The following is a 24,790-nucleotide window of genomic DNA, read 5'->3' on the forward strand; positions in this document are numbered from 1 at the left end:
TATATATATATATATATATATATAGGGGCAAGATCACATGAGAATGTTCCTTTGTTGTGACAGGAGTGATTGGGAATGTCCTATTTTTAGAATTAAGAGCAAAGATTAGATTTATAATACCTAAAGATTGCATGCAATCACTGCAATTCAAAGAGAAACCTGCCAAGTAAAGAGTGGGAGCAAATGTTAAAAATTGAAACTCCAAATTACACAAGAAGCAAAAATACCTTCTACCTTTCAGTTATCCTTGAAAAGAGGCTCAAAGTCATTATGGAGTCAACTTTCACAAAAAAATAACCCTTTTCAATCTTCTCAACTAAGGCGTCGCATTTTCCCCTCACACATAAGGTAAATCGCCACTTGCCGAATGATTTGACTTGGTAGGTATAAGCAAGATCATCAACGTTGAAATCGATGCCTAAGTTTTAAGTAAGGATTTCAACCCTCGTCAAGATCCTCGATCTATGCCCTAGGAAGAAGTTGGCGAGGTGTTATGTCTATGGCCGTAAAGGACCAGCGGAGGAAAGAAGAAAATGGGAATCTATGCCCTAATTTCACATATGTATAATCATAAAACGTAATTCAATCCGGATGCACCCAATCCATCCTCTCATCTGCACTTGGCAACTTAATTTTTGCACCCTTAGGAAACCCAAACTTCCGTTGAATTTGCTTCAAATCAGCCTTAACTAGTTTGCAATGTACGCCAATTCTACTTTCTAAAATTTTTAGAGGTTGGAACTTGCTTGTGTTTTCAGGAGAATTGTTCTTTGAAGAACTTTTATGATTTCTCTAGTCATAATTTTGAAAGATGGAAAAAGAAAGCAACGAAAGCAAACAGGAAAAATTCTAAAGAAAAAAAAAACATCAAAAAAAGAAGATAAGAGTTTACCTGGTGAGAGAAAGATGTTGCGAGAAATCGAAATGAGAAGTTTTATGTTGAACCAAGAAGCTGCATTATAGCATAGAGTTTGACGTCTTATCAAACATGCAAAAATCGTCATAATGAAGCGCGCTAAACAAGGAAGTTTATTTTCAAAAGAGTAATTTCCCTTATTTGGTTTGCCGCCCAAAGGGAAAATTAGGGGCTGATTTTCTCAGGCACGTGGCAGCCGTTTATTTGAAGAATGTGTGCTTGTTTGCATGATGAAGTGGTGCTGCATAATTGTTTTGGTACAAGAAGAACATAATGATGACATGGAAAGCGGTTGAAAATCATCCTATCTTTTAGGGGGAAGTACACATTGTTGAGGAGGAAGTGGAGCCAAGTATAAATGTCGGGTTCAAAAAGATTATTTGAACCCCCAACGAAATAGGATCTCAGCCAATTAACATGAAGGAAGGAAACGACTACTTGTATAACATTATTGTCATTCTTAGTATAAATAGAGTTCACTAGCTTTATTGTAAAATCATCTCACACTCATCTTTATCACTCTCTTACAAGCTAAGACAACTTACTTGCATTCTCACGCAAACTCAAGCAAACCTAGTGAATTGGCAGTATTTCAATCCTCTTGTGGTTTTTCTCTTCATTTCCAAGGGTTTCCACGTAAAAAACTTGTGTGCTTTTGTTCTTATTTCGCAACATTATTTAAGCAAATTTATTTTTTCCGCAAGTTAATTAAAAAAACCCTCTCTAAGCAAATTAGCTTTACTGTGAAAATTTGCCCCAAACAGCATTCATACTCCAACATCACATTCTCTTAGAAATGATCAAAAAATTTGCATAAGAAGTCTTGAACTCATGACCTCATGACCTTTTACTTTATAAAGTCATGAACTTACCACTAAAGTACAACTTGAGCTTGTGAAAAAAACGTCAATACCAAATTCTATATCATTTTATCTTATTAAATTACCCGGAATATTAACGAAGCCCAACAACTAATTCTTTTTATGGAACCGCGAGAAAGAAAAGCTTCAAAGTGAACCAAAACTTGAGCATGTGGGGGTTTAAAAGATGGGTCACATGGTTCAATATAGCATGTGTCATACGTTTCCTACTGCAACAAATCATTCACCTGTCGGGACCACATTTGTAAAATGTTACCAATAGTTGAATATATTGTACTTCCTCTGTTTTTTTTACTTGCAACACTTTCCTAAAAGGAAATGATTAACTTACAATACTTTTCTAAAAGGGAAATAATTAACTTGCAACACTTTCTACTTTTGCTTTTTCTTTCTCTCTATCTCTCTCCAATCACATGGGGTCCTCTTTTTTTTTCCTTTCTACCTCTCTCCTACCCAAATTTTGCATCGGGGTTGATGAAAAAAAAAGTATTGCAAGTAAAAAAGAAACAGAGGAAGTATGTTAATCAAAAGTTAGGACATCCATAAGTGGCACCAACTTCTAAACTTTTCCATGAATTATTAGCCAATTCGCATATAGTCACCAAACTGGCCCGCAAGTTAAAACTCATGTAGCTTAATAACTTCTAGTTCATTAATACAGCAAAGTTATAATGTAGAGATATCCGAATCAAATTTATGACCCACATATCGGATTATCCCAATCAATTTTTATTATAAAGATCATTTTGGGTAATTTCATGAATGAATATCCAAACATCCAACGCTGGTGCCTACACAAAATAATCCTCTTTCATATAATACATTTGAATTGAATACAATTAACCAAAACATCAATGCTGGTGCAGTGGTGCCTACCTTGAATCAACTTGCCTGCAAAATGTTCTCTAAAAAAAATAATTTGAAAAAAATTAAGGAAAAAAGAAAACTCGAGCCGTCTTTGACCCTTTCTCTAAGGAACAAAATTGGGTCTGCGGCAACAAACCAAACTTCTAGATAAGTATGGTGAAGCTGCGAGCTATGAGTCCAGAATTCCAACTTTTACATAACAAATAATAATGCATGCAAAAGAAGGCTAGTAAGTAGCACATTTATCCAAACAGCACTGTAACAGTAGTGACATGGAGTACCATAACTTGTGGAGTTTTCAGATGGAGCAAGGGTTGTACTGTTTCCAAAGGTTTCATTCCTTCCACCACTGCAAAATGCGGCGAAAAACAGAGATAATAAGCAAATTCTGACCGATTTTAAAAACCAGCAACTTATACGAAACCAAAATCAATAGATCATCAGTAGAGCTTAGATAACGAAAATCAACCAAACGACCACAAAAAACATAGCAGGAGATAAAATATCTATACATACCTTCCAGGGAATACACATGAACCGTGACCTGTAGAAAAGAATATATTAGTTATTCCAAGTTTCCAGCAGATCATAAACTGCAGCTGCGAAGGGTAAACTAGTAGCTCATTCGATGAAACTGGAATAGATTCTAAACGTGGAGATATGATAACAAGCAAACAAGGGCAGTTTAACAAATTGAGGCCCAACTATTCCTTTAAGACATGCTAAGGTTGCAAAAAGGGACATATGGTCCACAAGTGCTTAGCAAAAATATCCAAAGATCCCATCTCTACCCGGGAAGATGCAGAGATCAAATAGTAAACCTTAGTATAGGGATCTTTGTAATACTTACTTGGATCTGATGTGGTGATAGTAGCCACACCATTAAAGTAACACGTACCAGGTGCCATGGCCATTCTATGGTAATAAGTGTCAAAAGCATAATTTGCATGCGAAACAACATTATCAGGTTCATAACAAGGTTCTCCCTGCAATAAAGGTGAACAGTCCACTTTTCCTGGCCCACAAGCCCAATCTAATGCTGCCTGAAGCATCTTCGGATCAGCACTATCCTTTGCAACACAGTAAGTCTGGTTTGTGGTGTCATTTGCAAAAACCGTTCCTGAACCTGTTAGATGCAGAATATAGATAGGTACGCCATTGGCATCAAAAAGCCCCCAATTCTTCTCTGAGATTAATCCAGACCTTAAATCCTCATTGTACAACTCATATATGTATGTACTGACTGCTATTCCTGGATGTTTGGGTGTCCCTGTATTGTTAAGAACTCGTCTGATGAGATTACTATTATATGTATTAGCATTTTCGATGGTGGCATCAGGCTCAGAGGAGTCACCCTTGGAAGGCCAACCTGATTCAGTCACTACAACAGGGACATTGGTGAAGTTTAGATAGGACATGGCAAAATAAGAAGCATCAATAACAGCATCAAAAACATTGGTGTAGTGCAAGAGAGTGTTGGAATCTACAGCTTCCTTGTTAGGCGGAAGAGGACGGAAGAGGGCGTAATCCAATGGGATGACACCATTTGATTGCATGTAATCATAGTACGGATATACATTAAGCATGAGAAATGAACTTGTTGACTGCAGAAATTTCAGCAAGGGGACCATGACTGGGTCCCATGTACGATTGAAGAAAGCTTGAGAGGGCGGGAAAGAGTCGAGTATAATTGATGAAGCATGTGGAGTTGACACTTTAATCTTGGAATCAAGATTAGAAGCAACAAGGGCTGAATGAATGTATTGCATGGCACTGACCAAAATTGGGCCAGCATTTGGAAGGACGGTAAGAACTTCAGAACCTACAGCTATGGCTGTGATATTGGTGGCAGGTACATGAGACACAATATTCCGAGCTACCCAGTTCGCTGCAGTAGTATTCGATTGACCTATTCCAAGAAGCTGTTCATTCGGAACAGAGACAATGACTTGGATGCCAGTGTTTGCAAGTGCACGGAGCATAGCACGATCAGCATCAAACAGCCGTATCTGTTGGATACTTTGTGCTCTCAGAAGGGAAACCACTTGAGTTGGACTGGGTGCATCAGAGAGATCCAATCCTATGTTAACACCCAGAGAGGCCTCTGCATAACAAAGAAATATGGACGCGAGTCAGGACAATTTCTTTACGTGAACTACATAATTTACTAACTGCAACATATACTTGAAATATGCACGCGATTTCTAATTTATAGCCTATAAGACAGGTTGCATGACCCCCCCCCCCCTCTCTTCCCCTCCCCACCCCCAAGAATCATCCTTAGCCCTAAGCAAAGTTAGATTAACTAGAGGGACACTCTTTGCCTTTAAAGGAATGTACAGGTATAAGTTAGTTGAAATTGAGAATAAAGAGTGAAAGGACTGAACATGTGACTCTGAAATGAAGCAAACAAGCAAAGCTCATACTTACAAGTAAACATCACAGCTATCAAAAGTAATTTACAATACAACTAGCACAAAATTCTGCAGCCAACATTTCCTTTACTTATCAATGATAGAGTCTGCAAGACCATAATTTTGAAACAACTATTGGCTTCCGGTACAAGTATGGAAAGCTTACCAAAGTAAAATCTTCCAAAGCAGGCTCTGTCAAGCCAAACATGATTTGAGGAAAGCAACTAGTTTCAAGTTAACCTCAAATACCTCTTTGGCCCTGTTTGGCAAATAGAGTTTAGAGTTTAGCTGTTAGAGTGTTCATAGTTTGTTGTTAGAGTTTTAACTTTTTGTTCAGCAGATTTGACAACTTTTTTTATTAAATGTGTTTGGTAACAATTAACTGATTGCTAAAAGCTTATTTCTATTTGTTTGTGTGAAATGACTTTTATAGACATTTTTATACATATATGTAGTATTATTATTAAAGGCAAAAAAGTCATTGAACATATTTTTACCTAGTCCTCTAATAAAGAAGCTCCTGTTATGAGCTTTTTCATTTTGAGAGTTTTTATTCCAAAACTCTCTAAAACTCTGTTTTACCAAACACCCCTTTTTAGAGTTTTTGACTAGTAAAAATTCTAAAAGTGGTCCAAAACTCTAATTGCCAAACACTCCTTTTATATTGTGTTTACATTAGGCCAATCAGAGAGCTAGCAAATGTTACACAAGAAAACGACCTGAACAAAACTCTACGAAAATCCACTATGAGCTATCTATTGTAGTTTTGTGACTATGTCCAACTTTTTTTTTTACTGGGAATCAAAATACACCAATATACATTGAGAAGTTTACGGGCGTGTTCGGCGTAAACGTTTGAGGTAGCTTTAAGTGTTTTGACTTAGTTAAAACATGAAAAAAAGTAGTGTTCGGCAAAATGGCTTTTGTTGTAGTGGTTAGTGGTTAGACTAGCTTTTGCCAAACTTTAGAAAAATTAACGTTTGAAGATCCAACACTAGCGTTGGATCAATTCAGCAACAATTTTTGTAAAACACCATAATGGAAAAGTATTATTCTCATTTAGGTATGGGGCACTTATAGCAAATAGGAAGGAACGAATTAAAGACACATTCAACGCATAAGCCATCAAATAAGATATGTTGTTTTGCACTAATACATGTCAAAAGACAATTGAATGTATCTCAAAATTAATTATTTTATACCATACTTTATATTTATGTTTATATGTGAAAATAATAATACACATCATTTGGATAAATAATTACGAGTGTTTTAACTTCACTAAATTGTACTCCATGCGTCCCACATATAGTGCTTATTTTTTTTTTTTAAACGGTCTCCAAGGGGGACATTTGACCTATGATATCTTCAATTCTTTATTAATAAAAAATATAAAAGAGTTGATATTATGAAACTACATATTGAGGCGAATATAATAAGATTCTACATGAAAATGTTTTATTGCACATATTAATGAGAATATTTGGTCAAATATTTTAAAATTTGACTCACCTAAAATGAAAGCACTATATTATGGGACGGAAGGAGTACATATTAACATGACATATATATTAAAAGTCTCATACTCCTAGCTCCTGCTAATAAATTATTTTTAAGAAAAAAATAATGCATTATAATACACATCGAATTTAAACATATGGAGTAATATATTAATCATTGTATTGAAATTAATATCATAACTACAATGTGTTACTTTGGTCATTTTATGATGTCAACAACTACTTTTAACAAAACACCTATATTTTAAACAACAACTATCACAACTAACCTCTAATAGCTACTATGAGACAACTAACAACTACTCCAACAGTCAATAGCTAAACTCTGCTATAACAACTACTGTTGCAGAACAGACCCTAAATTGAAAATTTGATTAAAAGGCAAAACACCAACATCACTTGTAATCTACTTCGAGAATTAAGAGAGATGTTTCATACAGGATAGTCTGCATAGGATAAATGAAGAGAAGCATCATTGTAGGATTGCAATGAGCCTCTAAGGTGGAAAAAAAAAATTATATTGGATGGCTCTTCATCAAGAAATGATTATATGGAAAATGAATGTGGCAAAGTGATGTATTTATTCTTCAAGAATCAAATACTTGTGCGGAAGCTAAGTAATCAATAACAAGAACTCAATTCAAAGTAATTCGAACCAAAGTAACCAGGATAGATCTTAGGTTATTCAATGATAAAGACTATGTCACCACAAAGAATAAACACTAAGGGTTTTGAATGCATAAAGGCTAAGCCACCAACACTCAAGAGGGTTTTGTAAACAATCAATGTTTAACACAAAAGCACAAAGCTCGAAATTCTATTATTAATCTGTAAAGAATTCGACTACATAAGCTTTATATTTATACTACTTGACAAAAACATAAACCTAGTAGGATTAGGACAAGTCCCTAATTCCTAGACTCCTTAGACTCCTTGAATCATGTAAAATCCATCGTTTTAAGAACGTAGGCAAAACCATGATTCCTACTTCAACTCTAACTAGGAAAACAATTAAAGATATGAATCCTAATAGAATTAGGATCCTCATAGACATGTTGCAACCACACGCCTATCCACTACCTAGGTTAGTTAGCAAACATGCTACTACCTTAGTAGTCATTCCCATGAAGAGTCCTCCATGTACATCAATTGAGCCAAGATTTAAGGAGATACTCTTGTATGCAAGTGCTAGAAATGCTCCTGCATCATCCTCCTCTTCTTTAGAAACAATTGCCCTCAATTGAGCCATATCATCATCATGGACATATGGTGCCAAATCTCCCACATTCACAGTGGCACTTACATTGTAGTTTCCAGGTAACTCCAGCTTGAATGCATTTTCAGGTGGCAATCCTGGAGGTAAGTCTTGAGGGACCACATCACTATACTCATCAAGGACATGTTCAAGGTGTTTAGGAACCTTGTACTCTTGTTGTTCCCCTTCTATTTCTTTTGCCATTAAGAGATACCCTTCATGTTCTTCCTCCAATTCCTTCTCAATCTCCTTAGCACTCACTAGCAATGTACCTTTCTTTGGAAGAGGGGAAGTTAAAGGTTTTAAAGCAGTTCTCTTACCTCCAACTGTAGCAATGCATACATTGGTGCGACCATCATACTTAACATGCCTATCATATTGCCATGGTCGTCCCAAAAGGATGTGACAAGCATCCATGTTGCATACATCACATAAAACCTCATCCTTGAACTTGCCAATTTCGAACACTATCAAGGCCTGCTTAGTCACCTTGATTCCATTGTCATCACTAAGCCAATTAAGCTTGTAAGGGTGTGGATGATTTGTAGTAGGCCACTTCAATTTGTCTATAAGAGTAGTAGACACAACATTAGCACAACTACCATTATCAATGATTAGATCACATACCCTTTGTTTCACTAAGCAACGAGTGAAAAAGATCTTGTCCCTTTGAGTGTGCTCCAAAGGGGCTGGTTGAGTGTGGAGCATGCGCCTCACTATCAATTGTTGGCCCTCATACACTGGCTCTTCTTCTGAATCAGCTTCATATGTGGCCTCATCCTCATGCTCCTTTTCTTCTTAGGCTCCTCTTCTTCAAAGTTGCCCTTAGCATATTCATCTCTATCTCTTGGATGTCCCTTAAAGTCATCACCCTATTATTTGGACAATCTTTAAGATGTGTCCATACCTTTACACTTGAAGCATATGCGCCTCTCATCTGTGGCTAAGGGTGTAGAAGCCTTACCTTTGTCTCCTTTGAACTTATCAAACTTAGAATTAGAAGTATTACCTTCATCCTTCTTGGCGCCACTATAGGGTTTCTCTCCTTGCTTCACAAAAGGCTTAAAGGTTGGAGCTTTCTTAGCCTTGACATACTTTTCAGCCCTCAAAGCCACTTGTACCACCTCTTCAAAGCTCCAATAAGGTTGTAGATCCACCTTCTTAGCTATTCTTTTATCCAATCCAGCAATAAAACGAGCAATCTTATGCTCAGCCTTCTCATCTACATCACATAGCATATTGATTTTCTCAAATTCAGCCACATATTCCTCCACACTTAGAGTATTTTGTTGTAAAACTTGGAGTTTTCTAAACATATCTTGAGTAAAATCAGAAGGAAGGAACCTTTTCTTCATCCTAGTCTTTAGTTTCTCCCATGAGTGTAAACTAGGTTTTCCATCTTTTCTCCTCTTGTTCCTTAGATTCTCATACCATAGGCTAGCATAACCTGTAAGTTTTAGGATAGCTACCTTAAACCTCTTATTGTCATCATAGTCCTTGTAATCAAAGACTCTCTCTAATCTTTGTAGCCATTCAAGGAACTTCTCTGGCTTCATAGCACCATCAAATCTGGGAGATCAAGCCTTAAACCTCTATCATCATCCCTTGGTGGTTGTCTATGGCGTGGATGATGAATCTCCTCATCAGAACTATCTCCATGGTGGCTAGTATGCACACTCCTAACAGGACTAGGAGAAGTGTTGCGTCGGTTTCCATGCAATCCTTGTTGCATCATACGCATGAGTTCATCCATACGAGTGGTTAGGTCTTCAAGCTGCCTATCCCTTCGTATATTCTGTGCTTGCTCCAAGCTAAGTCCCCTAGGGACTCTCCCTTCATCACCTCCTGTATTGTTGTCCATGGTTGCCAAACAGAACTTGGCTTGGACCCCTTTGGGTTCGTCCTCTATGAACCGCCTCAAAACTTCAATATGGGTGTGATGTATGTTCTTGGTTGTTTTTATGGATCTTGGATGTTTTTCTTTCACCAATCACTAATAATATGTTGGTACTTTGATGAAACTTTATGAAAAATCAGAAATCTTGAAATAAAGATTGGATCTTTAAGGGTTTCTAGAAGATCTATTACTCCCCCTTAAAGGAAAAAAATTCGGACCCCTTCAATGGATGTCACCTATGCTCTTGATACCATATGATGTATTTATTCTTCAAGAATCAAATACTTGTGCGGAAGCTAAGTAATCAATAACAAGAACTCAATTCAAAGTAATTCGAACCAAAGTAACCAGGATAGATCTTAGGTTATTCAATGATAAAGACTATGTCACCACAAAGAATAAACACTAAGGGTTTTGAATGCATAAAGGCTAAGCCACCAACACTCAAGAGGGTTTTGTAAACAATCAATGTTTAACACAAAAGCACAAAGCTCGAAATTCTATTATTAATCTGTAAAGAATTCGACTACATAAGCTTTATATTTATACTACTTGACAAAAACATAAACCTAGTAGGATTAGGACAAGTCCCTAATTCCTAGACTCCTTAGACTCCTTGAATCATGTAAAATCCATCGTTTTAAGAACGTAGGCAAAACCATGATTCCTACTTCAACTCTAACTAGGAAAACAATTAAAGATATGAATCCTAATAGAATTAGGATCCTCATAGACATGTTGCAACCACACGCCTATCCACTACCTAGGTTAGTTAGCAAACATGCTACTACCTTAGTAGTCATTCCCATGAAGAGTCCTCCATGTACATCAATTGAGCCAAGATTTAAGGAGATACTCTTGTATGCAAGTGCTAGAAATGCTCCTGCATCACAAAGAATCTAATGTTGAAGTGGGTGTTTGGTGTGAGAAGAGATAATTTTTTTGAGGAGAAGTGCAATAGGATTGAAAGATGAAAGAGAACTGTCAGCAATTATTTAGACATATCCAACACCTAGCATATCTAATTTGAAAATATTATGAATCAACCACATCTAATGTAATCCAAGAAATGCATCTCAAAACATTGTCAGTAGAGTTTTAACTATGAATGAAAATACGTGATTTATTTCGAATAAGTCTTCTTTATATTACTCATACCTAATGAAAGTGAGTTGACGACCTGAGGCCATAACGTGATAACCATTCTTCGTGTTCAGTTTAGACCTCAAAGCAACAAATGAACCAGCAATATAAACTAATTCCAAAAATTGCATGGGAAAGGGTCAAAACCTCTTGACAAAGGAAAGTTCAAGAATGACAGCAAATCTTAAGTGCTCGGAAAAGGGAAAGTTATCCTGAAGCTGACATACGAGAAATCATTAGCTCTCCTTATCGTTTTGTATGTCCCCTCCCTTCATAGAAATTTAATTTATGGTAGTTTGCTAAATAGGGCAGGTGTCAAGTTAGTTTTTGATGCAAATAATCTAGTGTTGACTCGTAATAGCGAGTTTGTTGGGAAGGATTATGTTAATCCTGTTTGTTTTGGCCATTGTAAGTCTTGTTCAATGAATAAATTTTCTTCTTCTACTTATATTGTTGAGTTTGTAAATTTGTGGCATTATCGTTTGGGTCATGTGAGGATTGGTTCAATAAATTGTTTTCAGAAGATGAACCTATTGTATGATGTGATTGATGATGGACTTAACAAATGTCAAGTGTGTGCTAAGGCAAAATTTGTAAGAAAATTTTGTTTAAACTAATTATTAATAGAGTATCTAAACTATTAGAACAAATTCACACGGATTTGGCAGACTTTAAGAATCTTGAAAGTCGGGGTGGTAAGAAATATTATATTACCTTTGTGGATGACTGTTCAAGGTATTGTAAAGTTTTCCTGTTAAAGTCTAAGGATGAGGCTGAACATAAATTATTGGTGTATAATGCAAAAGTCGAAAATCAATTGGACCGAAAAAATTAAGAGGCTTCGGTCTGATTGTGGAGGGGAATATGAGTTTGATTTTCTTAAAGACCCTATGTGAGAAACAGGGCATTGTTCATGAGGTCTCTACACCAAAGCGAGGGGTCGTTCGACCCGCCCGGGCGAGACGAACTTTTAGCCATGTCTAATTGTCTGGTTACCCGACCGAACGAGATGACGTTTTCTGGATCGCCAAACTTTTCCTTGCGAGCCCAACCCGCGTGGGCGAGCTGCTTTTTCAGCAGATTTTGGTCTCCATGGATTGTGGGATTCCTTTTTCCTTGTTTTATATAAATACCTCACCCCACATCCGAATGTTATTATTCTATTCTAATAAAAAAAAAACCCTAAACACAAGCCTACCCTATTCTCTCTAAGATTTAAGCAGTTCTTAAGAAATACCAATCTTTGATCCGAGTGCACGGAGTCAAAGATAGTTGTGTGAACCTTGGGGGACGAACGTTATCGTGAATCCGCACTGGTGGTGGCAAAATTGGTTTCTAAGACAGTGGCGATCATACCACGGCACAACTCATTCTTGTAATTCACGTTTAAGTTATTTGATTTCTGCAAATTTGTTATTTGATTTCTGCAAATTTACTACTTACATTATAGACAGTAATATAGTTTAAGGTGGAGGACCAAATCAAAATAACCTACAGTTTCATACACTTCTTTTATTTATATGAATTGTGAAGTTGCAAACATTTAGTACGTTTCAAACCAACGGTCTACTCTATCCAACTTCCCCTTTACCCTTCTTCAACGAGAGCCTCACTTGCGAAACCAATTCTAGTCCACTAGTAAAGCTAGAGCTTGTTAGAGGCTTAATAAGTCGCATTAAATTGACAAGCAAACCTAGGTACTCCTTTCATCGCTAAATAATCAGCTCAAAGACTTAGCCTTACAAGTTGACAACCCTACTACCTCCTCTAAACTAGTTACTCTCTCCATCTTTAAATAATAGGTCAAATTTAATTGGAGCTCATTCATGAGGAATTGATAATAGGTTATCTTTAATTGGAGTCATTAATAAGGAACTGAATTCAATATCCGAATATAGTATTTCTTTCCAATTCTTCTATGTTGAGTGTATCATTAACACTTTCTTTGGATAGCAATCTAGGAGGAAAGGAATTGGAGGGGAAAGAAAGGGAAAAGAATGATGGAGCTCCATTTTCCTTCCAAATCTTTTCAATTTGGTAGAGATGATGTTTATTAAAGAGGGAGGAAAAATTAATCATTATCTCTCCCTTCCCTTTCTTCCCCAAATCCCTTATCCAAACAAGGAAATATGTTCCTCTCCCTCTCCCTTCTTTGTCTTTCTCTCCATTTCCTCCTATGCAAATAAAGTGTAAGGTTATATAAGAAACTTCAAAGTTAACCCTATTAGATTAAGAAATTGGCCTATTATTTTGGACGGCCTAAAATAGAAATATGACCTACAACTAAATTGCTACAAGTCTACAACTTGAACATTATCATGGCAATATAACTTAAATAACAACCATCTCACAAACTCATAAAAATTCAACTATAATTCTTTATATTCCATCTTGTAATGGCATATTACTCTCTTTGCCCAATGTCAATTAATACATTTTGAATTTCGCACATGCCAATGTACAACTCTGACTACTATATCAATTATCTATGAGAAAAAAAATGATGAAAAGTTACAATTGCGAAAGTATACATTGATATAAATCTAACAATTATATACCAAATTTCAACGACGATATTGAACATTTACAAACGACCACCTTCTATTTAAAAAGATAATATTTACAAAAGAACCTCAATAATTTTATATTTAAAAAATTGTTCATTTGTACATATAGCTACATAAGATTGTTGACACATGCATCGCATGCATATACAACTAGCTGCAAATAATGAATCCATATTGATTAATGTGAGACGAAGGGGTTACCTCACAATTCATCTAAGAGTTTGTCTTGTAGGAGATCGCCTACTTTTACACTAAAATTAGGCAATGGTAAGTCCAATATTAAAAGAGAATCAACCCAATAATAACTAGCTTAATTTCTTTTGGTGACTAACATTTAGTGACTAGATCTACTTATATATTAAAATTAAACCATCTCTTTTAATAATTTTTGTTCATTCTAATACATCACTAAAATAAACTTTTTTTTGTAAATGACACAAATACTAACTGATTCACGAATCATGTTCCAACAACTGAAATTACTATAATACCCTTTACTTCGGCCTAGTGTGTACTGCAAGGCTGTAATGTTCAGATATGTCATGCCGCTCTAGCACTAAAATATTCTTCAGATGCCAACATTGTTCTTAAAAAACAGCAGAGTGAGCTGGAACGCAAAAGAACAAATTTGGTACACTTATCAAATAAATTGTTCACCAAAATTTGTGATTTCAGGAAAAAAGAAGAAAAAGAGTTTACAATTAACAGTTCACTCTCGTACTCTCTAGTAGAATTTCAAAACTGAAATTCAGTAAGTGCAGAGAGAAACAGTAATAAATGCACAAAACCAGTAAATTGGCCCGAAGTGGCAGGAATTAACAGAAAGCTACAAGAGTAATGAAAAAACTTTGTCTGTGATAATCCACAACCAGAGGTAGACATTAATGATTAGTGGAGTTTAACTCAGCACAGATGATAAACTTTTAATTATTTATTTCTAATGGGTTGCTTATCAGTGAGTAGATATATCAATCTCCAACGGAGTTGAAAATAGTAAGCAATAACTAAGCACAAATAACACGAATAAACACATGGACGTGCAATTTCTGTCATAAATTTTTATACTAATAACATTTTAAGAAAGGTAAGACTAAACCCATAAAATTGAAGTACAGATTCTGACATGGAAAGGAAGTAGAGACTAGAGAGGATGTATATACTTACTTTCTTGAGCAGAAAACGAAGAATAAACCAGAAGTAGAAAGACAAGTGAAAATAGTGATTTTTCTCCCTTCATTTTTTTGTTTTAAATCTTCAAGCTTGCAAAAACATTCAAGTCCTCTTGACAAATGACAAATCTGAAACAGACAGAAAAATGAAGAGAAGGAAAGTGGAAAAAAGGGCAGAGGAGAGAGAGGGGGTGAGGAGGGAAAGAACAATGAAAGAATTTTGTCTTGAAAGGTTGAACGTCGAGATGACTTGTTTTTATTTACTTTGTTTTTATTTTTTTGTCAGAGTTGAGAGATCAAGTAGGCATCTTTTGCAAGCTTTCGGTCAGGTTTTGTACGGTTGAGATTATAACGTGATGTTTTCATTTTGTATTTTAAAATGAAAAAGCTAGACTTGTTCGGTTTTTTTAGTTGTACCTGACCCAATTTGTTTCGAGTCGAGAGAAGTTGGTTGGAAAGCCGATTCATTCCGACCTAGCATCCATCTGTGTCCAGTTGAACCCGTAGATTTTTTAATCCAACCTGAACTAGGCTGACCCAGGTTGAACCCTTGTCCAGTTACATCCGTGAACAACGACCCAGACCCAACCTGTTTCCGATTCAAAACTATCCTGCACCCAACTTCACCCGTCAATGACTCAGTTAAACTCACCCAATTATCACCCAACCCGGTTGTGACCCAATTCAGTTATCACCCGATCCAGTTGTGACTCAACCCAGTTATCACCGACTTAGTTACCACCCGATCCAGTTACCACACGAGCCAATACATTAGTTGACTTATCTTTTATGTTTTTAAATTGAGATGTGATAATACATTAGTTGTAGGTTAAATGCCAAAATACTTAATCTTTGTCTCTTTAATGATTATATTCAATATTAATATGATTTAATTAAGTAGTAGCATTTAAAGGCATTTAATGTTTCAGTTAATTGTAAGAATTTGGATCGTTTGCAACTTTGCTTATAGTTTGAAGTTAATGCTTTGATGTTTTGAACTATGCAAAGCAAATCTTATTAACTACTCAAGAATATAGAAACTACTTTTACAACTATACATGTTTGATTTGAGGGTTTATGTTTACAAGTTTACCTTGATAATATAATTGAACTGAAAAATATATTGAACTTGAAGGGATCAAAGGAAGAAAGAGAAAGAAAAACTACATTAAATTCGGATATTGGAGCAAATAAGACAAGTAAATTAGGAAAAATAAAAAACTCTTATAATTAATACATTAATGTTTACAAAATATCAACTACTTACAAATGAATAATTTAAATATCAAAATGATTGACTAAAGTCTAAACTTTAAATGTCTAATATTCTAATTATTAAAAACATACCACCACCATCACCATCACCAGCAAGCCAACAACAGACCACCAGCAGCAACAACAGAAAACCGGCAGCAGCAACTAGGGGTGTGCAGTTTTGGATCGGAACCGGATCGGAAAATTTCTGTCCGGTCTCCAGTCCATGAAAACTTGGGATTCCGGATTTCCAGTCCTGTCCGGTCGAAACCGAGAATTTTCCAGTTCGGACCAAAATGGACCAAATTTTTTTAAAAAAAATAGGTTTTAAGGTTAAAAAAAACTTAAAACTTAGAAAAGTTAGAAAGTTAAAACCTCATCTTTATTATCTTTAAGATTATTTGTTTTTAATGTATCTGATTTATTAATATGTTAAAACCTTGGCAAAAAAGATTTTTTTGAATAAAAAAATACAAATTATGATCCAATTGTCCAAAATTGAACTGGACAGGGGTGTAACACCCCCAAATTTCTCTTTTTTGAAGAATATATTTTAATATAAAACACTTGAGAAACTTGAGAGTATTACCGCCACGTGATAACGTTAAAGGCTAAAACTACTAGCTACTAACTAATAATGCAGCGGAAATAATAATAATAACTTCTCTTTATTGAATAAATAAAAATTATTGTTTCTACTATAACAAAGGGAAATATAAAAATAATAATAAATACTAAAGCTATGTAGTACTCCTCACTAGCTCCCCCATACGTAGTATGCATCAATCAACCTGTAAAATATGCTCACCAAAAGGGTCATCACAGGGACAAAGCCATAAAACAAACAAAACAAAATGCGTGTCAGTAAAAAAAATACTGAGTACATGTATATGCGGAAATTTAAATACTTTACTAAACATTCAAAATACTCATATAAACCTTCCTTGGATACTTGAAATAACTTGTATAATATAAAGTATATAACTTTAATAAAACTCATTTTCCTTGCCTAGGTACCTTTCCTAAAGTGTGCACACCCCCCAAGTTTAGTATTCCTTAATGAGTCTATTACGAGGGGAACTACCTTGTCCACATGACTTATACAAAAAGTACATGGGTAAATAATATACTAGCTACCGTTCTTGTTAGTAAATAACAAGTCGTGGCCTCTTTATAAATTGTAATCATAAAAGATCATATAACTAATAAAAATCTTTCGGAATTAATCCTCATTTAAAACAATAAAAATTCTAATATAAAACTTTTGCCACTTAAAAGACAAAATATTAATAACTTGCTCATATCAAATAATCTTTGAAAATAATCTTTCTTTATAAATAATAATAATAATGCTTATAAACGTTTACACAATTAATAGCCTTGAAACTTCATACATAAAGATGCATGACAGTAATATAACTTAGTGAATACAATCATGAAAACTTGTCTTTTCTTTTCGCATAATCAATCAATACTAAAAACAACTAATGATTCTAAATATTTAGTACAGACCAATATATACTACAATCCATTAGAGTATCAACTAATATATTGACACCTAGTAGTAAGTTTAACAAGACCATGTTAATTAGTGAGTGATTCTAAAACCGCAAAACATGTATGGTGGACGAAAAATAAAGTCGGCATAGTATAGTTAGTATATATAGTACTCCCTCCGTTTCCTAAAGATCTTCTCACTTACTGTTCCTACAGATACCAAGGAAAATCAAGTTGTGTGGGGCATGGTGTGAGTAAAGTAGGAGAGAGAAAGGGGTTAAGATAAATAAACAAATAAAAAGGGGTTAAAGTAGGAGAGAGAAAGGGAGTAAAATTGAATTAATAATGTAATGGTGGACCATATGATAGTGACATGAGAGGGTAAATAGGGAAATTTGTTTTGCCAAATAAGGAATAAAGCAAAAGAGGGAAGATCTTTTGGAAACACCCTTAAACGGAAAGAGGGAAGATCTTTAGGAAACGGATGGAGTATTATCCATTAAACATGTGTTACAATACCAATCTAATTTCAAGTTTATCAACCTTCAACGAATTTGTAATTAACTCACTAAGCATGATTCTCAATGCAAACAATAACCTTATAAACATGATACTATATAAGCAGAATAATATTTAAAGATCTACATACACACGCACCTTGAATAATTATAACTACTAGGGAGAAGAGAAAAGGTAGGCTAAGAGGGAGAGAGAGTTTAAACTTGAGAAAAAAGATTTATTTCTCAAATTTGGTGTGAAGAATATGATGGGTGGAGACCCCTATTTATACTAGTTGGATAAATAGGATAAGAATAGTAATAGGAACTAAAAGATAGATTTTATAGAAAAGATAATTAATTTTAGCTAAGATACACTATCTTTTATGATCATATAGCTAGAATAGAGGAATATTCCATAAGATAAATAGTCTAGATGCTAATTACCCAAAAGATAAAATGAAAAACAAAGTTACCAACTTGGAAATGTAACGCCCCGACCTCTAAGCATCTTTATTAGGTTAATTAATCTTGATTATTAGCAGCGGAAGTCCTAGCCTTTGGTCGGTGCGTTACTGCCGTACTTTCCATTAGGAAAATACAAGGCAACATACTTACATAAACATATAATAACATGGAAACTTAAACGTACTATATTATATTAAAGTAGAACAACGTTAATGTTAATTAACTAACTAACTACTTAGGTTACAAAAACTATAAGTGTTTGAGTCATTCTAATATCAATTCCTCACTGCTAAGCCATTCCGTCATCCCCATCGGTACCTAAAACAGAAAACAAAACGTCATGAGCCGAGGCCCAGTAACATACTACTCTAACAGCGTAAATTCATTTCAACTCATTTTATTTGCAAACAGAGAGGGGAGAATATAGTTAAACCATTTCGTAATTCATATCAGGAATTTAAAAGAAAGATACGTATTGTAATTCATCATTATATCATATTAATTATCAGAAATCTTCTTTTGGTTATTTGGCGAGTACAACAGAAGGCTAAGCCACCGAGGACATATGTCCCCCATCCAAAGGTGGCATAAAGCCATACATCATAACATAAGGCAAAGCCACCGAGGACCTTTGTCCCCCATCAGAAGGTGGCATATAATGCCAAACATAATAACATAAGGCAAAGCCACCGAGGACCTTTGTCCCCCATCAGAAGGTGGCATATAATGCCAAACATAATGCGGGTACCACCGAGGACGTTGTCCCCCATCAGAAGGTGGCGTTGCCGCCATATAACACAATGACACGTGCACGGCCCAGAGAACATAGTATTACCATAAACCATCTTTCACTTTCATTTATCATGTTTCGTCATTTTTATATTTACGTCATAAAACATCTTTTAAGCATCATAAAAAAAAACAGTTTATATCATAACATCATCGTAAACATCAGTTAGCAAAACATTTCATATCCTGCAATCCATAAACACATATCATCAAAGCATTAAGTAAAAGCGTCATAAAACGTAGTTGGAAGGGGAGTGCGGGTGCTAGCAGTAGACATTACCTCGAGTCGCGATTATTATACTTGATAGCCGGGGGAGGCTTGTAATATCCCTTTTCCTTTCTAATCTATTCAAGAATTAATAAAGGACGACTTATTAATATTTTATTCTAGATCTTTAAGATCTACGATCCATTTCCATCATGTGTCTATGAATTAATTGAGAGTTTAAGAAACTAATAGTTATGAAACCTTATTATCACCATTTATTACTTAAACTATACTTCTTGAATTTAGTAACTTGATTACTAACTTATGTAAGACTATTTAATTAGTAATAACCATTACTTCTAAGATTCATGAAATTCATGTTTAATGACTTGAAGGTATATTATAGAACTTTCATACTTTAGTTAGACTTTTAATAATAAGTGATATTTAACTCATTGTTAAACTCTAACTTGTACTAGTGATATTTCTACTAATTAGTGTCCTTGTATAAGTGACTTACTTAATTTACAAAGTTAAAAAGTGATAGTCATTTAATCAAGCTACAAGTGGGATTATAATTAATTAATTAATTATAGATTAAGCATACTAATATTATACTTAAAGATCCAAGTGTACTTAATTAGTATTACTTTAAGTTATATCTATGTGAACATGAAACTATAACTTAATTAACCAAAGATACCCTTTATATATTAAAGGTGTAATATTAGTGATCATGTCATAATCTATATTATACTATAATTAGGTTGCATAATTATTTCATAAAGTGGAATTTACAATATTAAGTTAATTAACTAAGTCCAATCAACTTGATTTATTAAACATACTAAGTTTCTATATTTGAACTTGAAAGATTAAAACTACACTTATACATAACTAAGTCTACTACATACAATGTAGATTTTAAAGTCACAAAAACAAGATAGTAATTCAAGGTAGTTTAGTTAATTAGTCCAACTTACTAAATGGGTTTAAATGGGTTATGTTAATTAATCACTAAGCCCAACTAACATAACTCAAGTTTTTCAAAACAAAAATAAAAGGAGGGAAAGGTATGTAATATACCTTCACTTAAGTGAACTAACAAGGAGAAGACGGGGCAGTGCAGTGGGGTTCAGAGCTCCGGCGAGCAGGTGGCGGTGCAGCAGCGAGACGGACGGCAGGACGGCGGCGCCGACGTGGCTGGCGGCAGCAGCCCAAGCGGGGCAGAGGGTGCAGCGAGATGGGGAAGGGGAAGGGAGCAGCGAGAAGGTGAGGGAGAGGAAGAGGGGATGTCGCGCAGGCCGTGGAGGAGGAAGGGGGATGGTGGCGCGCGTCTGGTCGGAGCCGGCGAGGGGGCAGGCATGTGGTGGTTGCCGGAAAACAGAGAGTTTGGGTGGTGGTGTTGAAAGTTTTCTGATTTTTGGGTGGGGATGAATAGTGAAATCAGCACACTATTTATAGAAAGTTTAGGAACAAAGCTCAATTAAAATAATGGTGGATTAATGGTGAAGTATACTTGGGGAGGAAGAAGTTCTAGAAGCCTTGGGGGGCAAGGACATGAAGCTTGAGGAAGAAGATGAGTTGTGTGGATGGTGAATTTCCTTTTTTTTGGAAATTTTCTAATTCTTTTACTAATACTAAAATAGTAACTTTTCCTACTTTCTTTTAATCTATAACTAAATTAACTTAGTTTGTTTATTTCAAACTTGATTTAAATAAATAAAAGGAGTAAATAATTCATACTATATCTTAAAAAATAAGTTTTAAACAAATTACCTAGCTTTTCATTAAATTTAAACAAGCTTAAATTTTCGGGATATTACAGGAAACAAATTAAACTCACTGAGTTCCTTCACGTTTTTTAAAGATTTTTTTATTTTTTTTATTTATATAAATCTTTTGTAAATCCTTTTTGAATTTTCTTTTTTTAAAAAAAAATCTTCTAACTACTTGGATTATAAGTTGTAAACTTAGGCCCAATATATAATTTGGGCTAGAATTTATTTGAAAAACTTATAATTTAATATAAAAGCCTATTTAAAACCTTAATAATTGATAAAAACCTTTTTACTATATAAAATCTTTTAAAAAAATTATACCTAATAACTTACTAAAAATACGGAGTATTACAAGGGGCCGAAATATTTGGGTCCGATCCCGATCCAAAAAAAAATTCAAATTCCGGTCCACCGGTTCAACCGATCCAGTTTTGGACTAGTGCACACCCCTAGCAGCAGCAACATACCACCACCACCAGCAACATCAACAGCAACAACAGATGGTACTACCTCCGTTTCCTAAAGATCTTCCTTGCTACTGTTACTACAGATACCAATGAGAATCAAGTTGTGTGGGGTGTGGGGTGGGTAAAGTAGGAGAGAGAAAGGAGTTAAGATAAATAAACAAATAAAAAGGAGTTAAAGTAGGAGAGAGAAAGGGAGTAAAAGTGAATTAATAATGTTATAGTGGACCATATGATAAGGACATGAGAGGGGTAAAAAGGGGGAAAAAATTCCAAATAAGGAATAAAGTAAAAGAGGGAAGATCTTTTGGAAACGCGCTTAAACGGAAAGAGGGAAGATCTTTAGGAAACGAAGAGAGTAGAAAACACCAAAAAAACCTCTCAAAGAAAAATATAAAGCAGTTTTTAAGTGTCAATTTTAAACAAGTAAATATTGCAAAGATAACAAAAAGATACACAACTTGACCTCATCACCGAGCACTCGAATCTAATTGACAACACAACTTCACAACACAAAAAAGCCAGCAAAATTGATACGAACATCCACAATTCTTGGTCTTTTGAAATATACCAAAATCAATTTTACCAATCAAGTGCATATCAAGTCCAATAAGACAAATATGAAGGTAGCTCCACATCATGACACTTAGGGCAAACATGTGTGTAAAGTAAAATCTAGCCAAAAAGAGTCGCAAACAACCAATCATCTTTTGCACAAGCACTAGTGGAAAAAATCTCATCTAATGCGGTTAAAGTCGGGCTAACTGATTCGATTTTGGTCCGCATCGAGTGGACCCGCAGCAAATTCAAAATATTTACTGATCCGGTTTTTACCTCAAATCAACACATTGTCGAAATTCATGTAAAAAAAAAAAGTTCAGACCTGCAGGTCTGCACTACATTTCACGTCTCTTTCACCTATGTGTTGGTGGAATACAATACTCAAAGTCTAACAAAAATTACAAAACATATATATACAAAAATAATACATTATACATAGAAACAAAAATTATACAAAATATATGTATATGAAACTAGACATAAATACATAGAAACAACATTTTAATATAATACAAAAATACACAAAAATAACAATTTAACATATATACTGAAAATTACAATGTATGAAATTTACCACTTATACAATATATATAAAAAAAAAGAAAAACAAAAATTAGATTGTAAAGATTTTACCACTTATACAATAATCATTTTTTTTTATCTGCACAACAGCAACATCCAACATTTATGCTGCAAACCACATCTCAGAAACAAATCCAAACTAATGAAGTATACGAAAAATTGCAAAATATACAAAAATTGGTTAGCGTCAAGAAAAATTGAGAAACATCCACTCAGTATCAATAAACAAGTATACGAATATTGTAACATATGCGAAAAAAACGAAAATTAGAAAATAAAGAAACTAAAAAACACTACCCAGATAAAACTAAAAAAAGAGAATTAAAATTTCGAACAAAAAATCAAACGAAAACGGAAGCCAAAAAAAAAAATACTACCCAGATGAAACGAAAAAACGAAAATAAGAGTTCGAACAAAAAATCAAACAAAACTGGAAGCCCAAAAAAACGAAAATAGAAGCCTAAAAAAAGAAATAAAAACCAACCTACACTCAAAACCAGATCTAAAAATTAAATCCCAAATAAAACGAAAGAAACTCCGGTAAAAAACATAAACGAAAAAAGAAATCAACACTTATAACTAGATCCAAAAACTAAATCCCATAAAAACTCAAACAAACCAATTTCTTGTGTACATATCTGCAATTCTTTGTTCTTCGTTTTGCTCTTCATTTCGTTCTTCATTTCCTTTCTTCGCTCTTCATTTTCGCTCTTTATTTTCGCTCTTCATTTTCGTTCTTCGTTTTCTGAGGGAGGAGTAGAGAGGAGAGAGAGAGAAGTGAGACTGGGGTGGTGGCATTTATGAGAGGTGATAGGTGAGAGGTGAGAGGTGAGAGGTGAGAGGTGAGAGGTGAGAGGAGGGAGCTTAGGGAGCTGAGTGAGAATTTGGGCTTAGGGAGCTACCGTGTGGTGTGAGGGAGGAGTAGAGAAGAGAGAGAGAAGGAAGACTAAGGTTTGATATTTTTGAGGGAGGAGAGATATCAGGTATGTGGAGTCTAAAAAGAGATGCGTTGGGCCTTCATCCATGCTTTGGGCCTCTAAAAAGAAGCGTGTTATTTTGGGACTGAGCTCGTTTTTGTTTCAGAAAAAATAACGAAAAATCTGATCTGGTCTTCTAAACCGGTCCGATTTTAGAAAACTGCAGCATTTTCTACAATCTGATCCGGATTAGATTTTTCGCCCAGCTTTCCCTCACAGTTTTTTATTGATTTTCGGATGCGGCTTTTAGAAAACCGAATCTGTTACTAAGTGACAGATAAGGTATTTTCCACTAGTGAAGGGACATTTTATTAACGAAACCAAACAACCACATTTAGTTATCCCAAAGTTATCCCACCCTTTTCTTTCAGCCTCCACTTCCAACCAAATTTCATCATTACCAACATAATGAAATCAATTCAGTCGGATGTAGAGGTGAAAGATAAGAGAAAGAACAAACTGGAACACCAAAACAACTATGGCTCTCAAGTAAAAATTCTACCTTATCATTGAATACTCGACTCTAATTGACAACACAACTTCACAACACAAGAAAGCCAGCAAAAGTGACACTAGCATCAATAATACCAAAGCCAATCTTACCAATCAAGTACATATCATGTTCAATTAGACAAAAGAAATGTAAAGATGCATCATGACACTTATGGCAAAATAAGTGTGTAATATAAAATGTAGCCAAAAGAGTCGCAAATAAGTAAACAACAAATGTTCTTTGCGCATGGGACATTTATCAACCAAAAGGATATAAAACAACTAAACCAAACCCAATAATTCAGTTTAGGATTTATAATTTTAGGGTTAGGGTTTGGGGTTAAGGTTACGGTTAGGGTTAGGGGCTAGGGTTTGAGTTTAGGGTTAAGATTTGGGTTTAGGGTTGATGTTTAGGGATAGGGTTTAAGGTTTAGGATTTAGGGATTAGGGTTAAACCCTAAACCCTAAACAAATAACCTAGAACACAAACTCACAACCCAAGACACAAACCCATAACACAACAAACCCAACCCATAACACAACAAACAAAACCCGAAACACAAACAAACCCAGAACACAACACTAGTGGAA

At 34.9% G+C, this 24,790-nt stretch overlaps 1 protein-coding gene and 1 long non-coding RNA gene across 2 annotated transcripts; both read right to left on the reverse strand.

Moving 5' to 3' along the window:
* Positions 1-2,589: 2,589 nt before the first annotated feature.
* LOC104896828 (glucan endo-1,3-beta-glucosidase 3) lies at positions 2,590-14,944 on the reverse strand. Its single transcript, XM_010683621.4, has 4 exons — positions 14,625-14,944; positions 3,515-4,768; positions 3,181-3,208; positions 2,590-3,013 (listed from the first exon to the last, which is right to left on the reverse strand). Exons 1-4 carry the CDS (start codon positions 14,695-14,697, stop codon positions 2,857-2,859), a joined length of 1,512 nt encoding a protein of 503 aa, XP_010681923.2. The 5' UTR covers positions 14,698-14,944; the 3' UTR covers positions 2,590-2,856.
* A 3,575-nt stretch (positions 14,945-18,519) lies between these two features.
* On the reverse strand, positions 18,520-19,513 carry LOC130591990 (uncharacterized). Its single transcript, XR_008969978.1, has 2 exons — positions 19,415-19,513; positions 18,520-18,663 (listed from the first exon to the last, which is right to left on the reverse strand). It is a non-coding gene; the product is annotated as an uncharacterized LOC130591990 (long non-coding RNA).
* Positions 19,514-24,790: the final 5,277 nt, after the last annotated feature.

This window comes from Beta vulgaris, chromosome 6 (assembly GCF_026745355.1).
Source record: "Beta vulgaris subsp. vulgaris cultivar EL10 chromosome 6, EL10.2, whole genome shotgun sequence".
In the NCBI taxonomy this organism is placed as follows: domain Eukaryota; kingdom Viridiplantae; phylum Streptophyta; class Magnoliopsida; order Caryophyllales; family Amaranthaceae; genus Beta; species Beta vulgaris.